We start from the raw sequence: 6,000 nt of genomic DNA, 5'->3' as shown, positions 1-6,000 counted from the left end.
ATGTGTCCCCCACCTCTTGTTTTGGTGCTAAAGTCCTTGAGGCTGAAGATAGATGGAGGGAAGAGTAAAGTTCCTGCTTGAGTCTATAGGAGACTGTGTCTCCCAGCATGCCTTGTAACATTCCCGTGTCCTCCACTCTCATTTGGTACAAAAGCGATCCAGACATTCTCATAAACCCCCAAGAGAGGGAGAGGAGGTCACACATATCTGCTTGGGAGGTAGCTAGAGAAGTCACCACTGTGGTCATGAGGCTGAGCGTCCTATACGAGAATCAACCAGAGTCACCACTACATCTCAGGAGTATCAGTCCCCAGAAGAACTGAGGAGAAGTCCGGTCAGCAGAAAGGGCCATGGAGCCCTATGGAAGCCGAGACTGAACCTAAGTTGTGCTGGTGGCAAGTCTTGGCAAAGCTCTGACGAATGGGAAAGGCTCACCTGAAGTCAGGATAGTGACTTTAAGATTCTTGATATCATATTTTTCTTTTCTTGTCTTTTTTTTTTTTTTTTTTTTTTTTTTCATGGAGCCAGGGCTTGAAATCAGGCCCTTGCGCTTGCCATGGAAGCGCTTATTCCACTGAGCCATCTCCCCGGCGATTCTTGATATTATAGATTCAAAGCATGCGGGTCTCCAAGACACCATTTGGTAGAAAACTAACCTAGCAAAAGGATAAATAAGGAAAGAGTAAGTCACTCCAAATAGAGTGTTACTAAGAAGATCTTTTCACTTACCATATTTGTCTGGACTGAATTCATTGTTTGCCTCCATTGCTCAGTGGGAGATAAAATTTGACCTTGAGGCCTTGTGAGAAAACTGACTTAAGCCACAGAAACAACGAAGCTAAAGCACGTTGGCACATCTAAATCTGGTGTGAGTAAATACAAGACAGAATTGTAAAATACAATGAGTATTTAAATTTTTCAAAAGTTTACTATAGCAAAACATAGATAACTGTTAATCTCCCTCAGAATGCTGCCTCTTCCTCCAAGCACCACAATCCTGTCATTCTTGCCATTCTTTCTGAAGCAGTTCTGAGCATCTTCTTCCATGAGTGTCTGTAGTTGTGCTGCCCTGACTGCCTCGATATCCTAACTTGATCCACAATATTTACTTTTGTAGTCATTTAGGAAAGAGCCATAGGTCACACAGTGCCAGATCTTATAAGGAGACATAAAGACACCAGAATGTTTTCATGAGCTTGCCCTTTCTTTGGGTGGTGCCTGGTAACCATGACTACATCATATTTTTCCCTCATATCTGGTAAAGACATTCACAAGAGGACTTGCAGAACTGCTTCAGAAATTGGCAAGAAGATTGCAATATGTTTGAAGTGAGAGGGAGCATTCTGAGGGGGGTTCATGGCAATGTGTCTTTGACTGTATGAAATACTTTACTGTAAATATTAACGGTGTATTTTGATGATATGTTATATATGCCTATAATTGCTATAGCAAAAATACTGAGGACAAAGAGTTTGATGTTAGATCTAGGAAATGAGAAGGGAGGGGGACACTAGAAATCAGCGAATCCCTGTTATTTTCCTGTGTGTGCCCTGTCTGGTAGCACCTATGTCTCAGCTCTGCCATGGCGTGACTTATCAAGCTCCAAGGCTTGGTATCAAAAAGACAAGATTGCTTTAGCACACGAATTATTAGGAAATTATAACCTTCAGCTCTGTGTTAAAGGCCTGTCACCGAGCCATCTGCCCCCTCCATGGCAATTAAGGAAAAAGAAGCAGAAATGAGGGCAGAGTATACTGGTTTTGTAGGTAAGAAGTCAACCCTTGTTTTATTAAAATGTGTACAAAGAAGTTGGAAAGGAAATGCCCCAGACTGTGCTGTAGCAATATACACAAAAGCATGTGCCGTCCAAGCTCCATTGCCTTGGAATGTCCTCCTGGTAGCTGTTTGAAACTTGGATTGGCTGGAGCCTCCAAAGAGGCCCCTTGAAGCCTACAGTGCCCCCAGATCAAGCATCTCCAAACCACAGCTGGACCAGATAGTTGCATTTCTGAGTGACTGGAAAGGCCACCAGGTCAGTTGAATGAGGAGGTTTGATGGTGTGTTCATACGGTCTTCTGTGAAGAAGCTCGATTCTGGTATCTTCCACAAGCAGTCAGGAAGACAGCGGCCAACCAAAAACTGAACATACTCACCCTCCACTGAAACCATAAGCCCTGGCATAGTCAAGTTCACGAGCAAAATTACACGGGAGGCTTACGCTGCATCGTGCGGCATCTGTGCGGATGACTGCACAAGGAAGCTTCCTGGTGGACCTGCAGTGCCTCACTTCATGTTTCTCTCAATCCAGTCTTTAAAAGGCAGCACCTTGGTGAAGGCTGTGGAGATGCTGTGGCTGCACGTTTTGTCATAGCTCCAGCTGACCAGCCCCACCAGGTGCCAGCGTGGCTCAGGGGATGCTCTTCCCGGGAAGGACACAGCTGCGATGCCCCCTGTCTCCGCAGTGCAGATATTGGAAGGGGTGCTGGGGTCCTGGCTGGCGCAGAACATGTTGTCAGTGATGCTCACTGGGATGCCGTGCTCTTCGTGCTGCTCTTCACACTGCAGCGAGTCCACCACCCTCACCGTCCCTGAGTGCAGGCTGTCATTCTTGAAACCAGGGCTCCTCTCGTCTGCCAGGATGTTCCAGCCAGCCACAGTGATGTGGGACTCCTGGAAGGAGATGCTAAGGTCCCGGGTGGCAGCAAGGCAGACCGGCTGGACGCGGGTGCTCATGCGGGCCTTGTCCAGGAGCTTCAGGATGGCAATATCAGCGTCAAGCAGTATGGGATCATAGTTAGGATGCAGAATGATGGCAGAAATCTACAGAGACAAAAAATGCGTAGAATGGTGGTCAGCCAGCTCCACAGTGGACAAGAACAGGCAAGCACTGGTGCTGGATTACTGGGAGGAACTGCCCCAAAGGCGGCTATAATTATTTAGAGTTACTGCGCTCAAGGAATCTCAGAAAGCATTTGCGCTGCTTCTGGGGTTGCAAACTAAAAAGCCTACCAGGGCCTGACAGATGGTTTTAAATGAGAGAGTAGACAGGTAAAGCTGAGAAGGACAAAGATGCACAAAATCCGTCTCTAGGGGCCAGAGGCCACTTCAGTCGGCTGAGCACTGCCATGAGGCAATGGACTCGCTTATCTACTTTTTCCAGAGCGTGGACTCCAGAACTTTAGCATTGGCAAATAACTTTTAGCATTGGCAAATAACCGATGAGAAATTATGTAAGCATCACCAAAGCAAAGCCCCTGCGGGCTTCCTGTTTGCAATCTCTGGTCCACTACTAGTATTTCCTGTACCTTCACACTAGAAAGATCAAGTCATGTTCCATTAGAATATTCCAGAAAAAAAAATGTTCCCCTAAAAATGTTCAGTAGCACCCCATAACACTTCTCCTTGGTCTTCCTGATGTCCCATGCCTTCCTAATAATCCTAAATTAGGACCCTCTAAATTTCATATCTGTGAAGTCTAATAATTTTTTTCCTGTGAACACCTTTTTTTTTTCTTTAGTACACATTTGTGATACACAGCGTATGCATTCATTATGAGTAGCTGGGAAATGTACATGCAAAAGATCTGCTTCCCTGCTTCCTATTGTCTATCTTTTATTTTGCTCTTGTAAGAAAATTAATGAACCTTGAATCCATAATTTTAAGTGCAATACATCAGTGTGTGCAAGCTTACATATCATACAGTTTTCTTAAATGAGAAACCCAAAGTATAAATACTTCTTTATGTGTATGTTCCATTACTTCCGTTGCATTTGAACACATTTCCGCGTGTCTTGCTGACCATGACATATTGGTCTGTGTCTCTCCATCAGTGGGAGCCTTCCAGAGAAAACAGCCATGTGTTATGCCTTACTGTGTCTATTTCCAGTGAATGCCACATTGTGGGAGTGAAATAACGGATGGCCAGAGGGTGGGATAGTTAGAAGAACAGAGGAAGAGGTGGAGGAATAGATGAACAGATGGGTAGGAGCATGGACAGATGAATGAGCTGGAGTGAGAGGAGGTATAAATGAATGGGTGGGTGGGTGGATGGGTTGGTGGGTGACTGGATAGTTTGGTGGGTGGATGGGTGGTAGATGAAGGGAGGGATGGTTGGATAGATGGATGGGTTGGTAGATGGATGGATGGCTTGCTGGATGGGTGGGAGGGTTTGGATGGATGGATGGATGGATGGATGGATGGATGGATGGATGGGTTGGCAGATGACTGGATGGGTTGGTGGATGGGTGGGTGGATGGATGGATGGAAGAAGGGATGGATGAATGGATGGATGGGTGGATGGATGGGTGGATGGATGGATGGGTTGGTTGGTGACTGGATGGGTTGGTGGGTGGATGGGTGGTAGATGAAGGGCGGGATTGTTGGATAGATGGATGGGTTGGTAGGTGGATGGATGGCTTGCTGGATGGGTGGGAGGGTTTGGATGGATGGATGGATGGATGGATGGATGGATGGATGGATGGGTGGATGGATGGATGGGTTGGTGGGTGACTGGATGGGTTGGTGGAGGGGTGGGTGGATGGATGGAAGAAGGGCTGGACGAATGGATGGATGGGTGGATGGATGGATGGGTTGGTAGGTGACTGGATGGGTTGGTGGATGGGTGGGTGGATGGATGAAAGAAGGGATGGATGAATGGATGGATGGATGGGTGGGTGGATGGATGGGTAAATGGTTAGATGAGCCAAAAATGGGGGGGGGGCAGGAAACAAGAGAAGTACACTGTAAATTGGTTAGGGAAAACCTTTTTATGTCTTCAAAGCCTATCTAGGACAATTCTCAGATGTAATAGGTGACTAACCTCTTTTTGTTATTGAAGAAATATTTACTAATCTCCTATGATTTGGGGACTGTGTTGGACTATAAGAGTATGAGGAAAAGTTATATCATGCATGGAACAGATGGTTTCAGGGAGAGCAAGCCATTAAATAAATAATTTTACTAATTTTTAATTTGTTGTAATTTATCATACATGCTATTAATATTTTTACTGTGAGGTGACTGACTTTGATGGCTACATTGATAGGTGATATTTGTCTCTACCTTAGCTTTTAAAACAAGTAAAGGGAGAAAAGATTGCGTGATCCTTCCAAATGCCACTTTCTCAATCTGTCAGTATGAAACACTGAGCTCCTTTTGAGGTTCAGTAGGATAACAAGCGACATGTGAAGGTGACAGAGCTCATAAGGCCCCATTCTCCACTGCTTGGAGCTGGCTATCCAGCGCCCCACCTTGCAAGTTGAGCCCTCTCTCACCCGTAAGCTCTGTATGGTCTTCTCATCCCGGTCATCATCCCGGTAGAATTTTCCCAAGACGACTTTGAGGTCTGCAGTCTTGATGATGTTAACCTTCCCCAGGTCAGTCACACAGTGTGCAGCCACCACCACAGTGCGCTCGTTCACCAGGGCACCGCTGCAGATCAGGAACCAGGCGCCCTTGTGCAGGCTGCCCTCCTGCACCCCACTGGTCCTCCTATAGATGGCAGCCTGCCACGGCCAATGGCTCCCTAGGGTCTTTGGAGAAGTGATGTTCTCAGTTTTCCCACAGACTATGGAAAAAGAATCAATTCAGTAAGATAAATTCAGACCTTTCTCATCAAAAAGGGAATGTGTCATACAGAAAGGAGAAAAATCTGCAAGGATGGACCCTGGGATACAAGCACTATGTCATTGAACCTGGTTTTCTTTTTCTTTATAAATATATATTTGGTACTGGGACTTGAACTCAGGGCCTTGTGCTTACCAGGCAAGAGCTGTGTCACTGAGCTATATCCCCAGCCCTTTCCATATTAAGCAATTACTATTGACATGGTTGGCTGTAACATCTAGAATTACTATTGGAGGCTTCACAGTCAAATGAAGTGTGATTTCTGACCTCAGTCATTTACTACCAATAGGACTTAGGGCAAGTTGCCTTTATCTCTTACAGCCTATAAAATGGATATAATAATAATAGCCTCAGCAGATTCTTAGAAGATTAATG

General features: G+C 45.6%; 1 protein-coding gene across 2 annotated transcripts in view; it reads right to left on the bottom strand.

Moving 5' to 3' along the window:
* Window positions 1-1,767: 1,767 nt before the first annotated feature.
* The window catches only part of Pamr1 (peptidase domain containing associated with muscle regeneration 1), a 96,970-nt gene continuing 92,737 nt past the window's right edge, over window positions 1,768-6,000 (bottom strand). For both annotated transcript variants that reach the window (XM_004627044.2, XM_004627045.2), the window contains 2 exons: window positions 5,274-5,566; window positions 1,768-2,820 (listed from right to left, as the gene is read on the bottom strand). In XM_004627044.2, coding sequence (XP_004627101.1) covers window positions 2,284-2,820; window positions 5,274-5,566 — 830 coding nt within the window. In that variant the 3' untranslated portion in view covers window positions 1,768-2,283. The remainder of the gene's footprint in view (window positions 2,821-5,273; window positions 5,567-6,000) is intronic.

Source organism: Octodon degus, unplaced genomic scaffold (genome assembly GCF_000260255.1).
Source record: "Octodon degus isolate 3935 unplaced genomic scaffold, OctDeg1.0 scaffold00018, whole genome shotgun sequence".
Classification (NCBI taxonomy): Eukaryota; Metazoa; Chordata; class Mammalia; order Rodentia; family Octodontidae; genus Octodon; species Octodon degus.
Note: the sequence above shows the minus strand (reverse complement) of the source record. Positions and strands in the feature narration are given on the sequence as shown.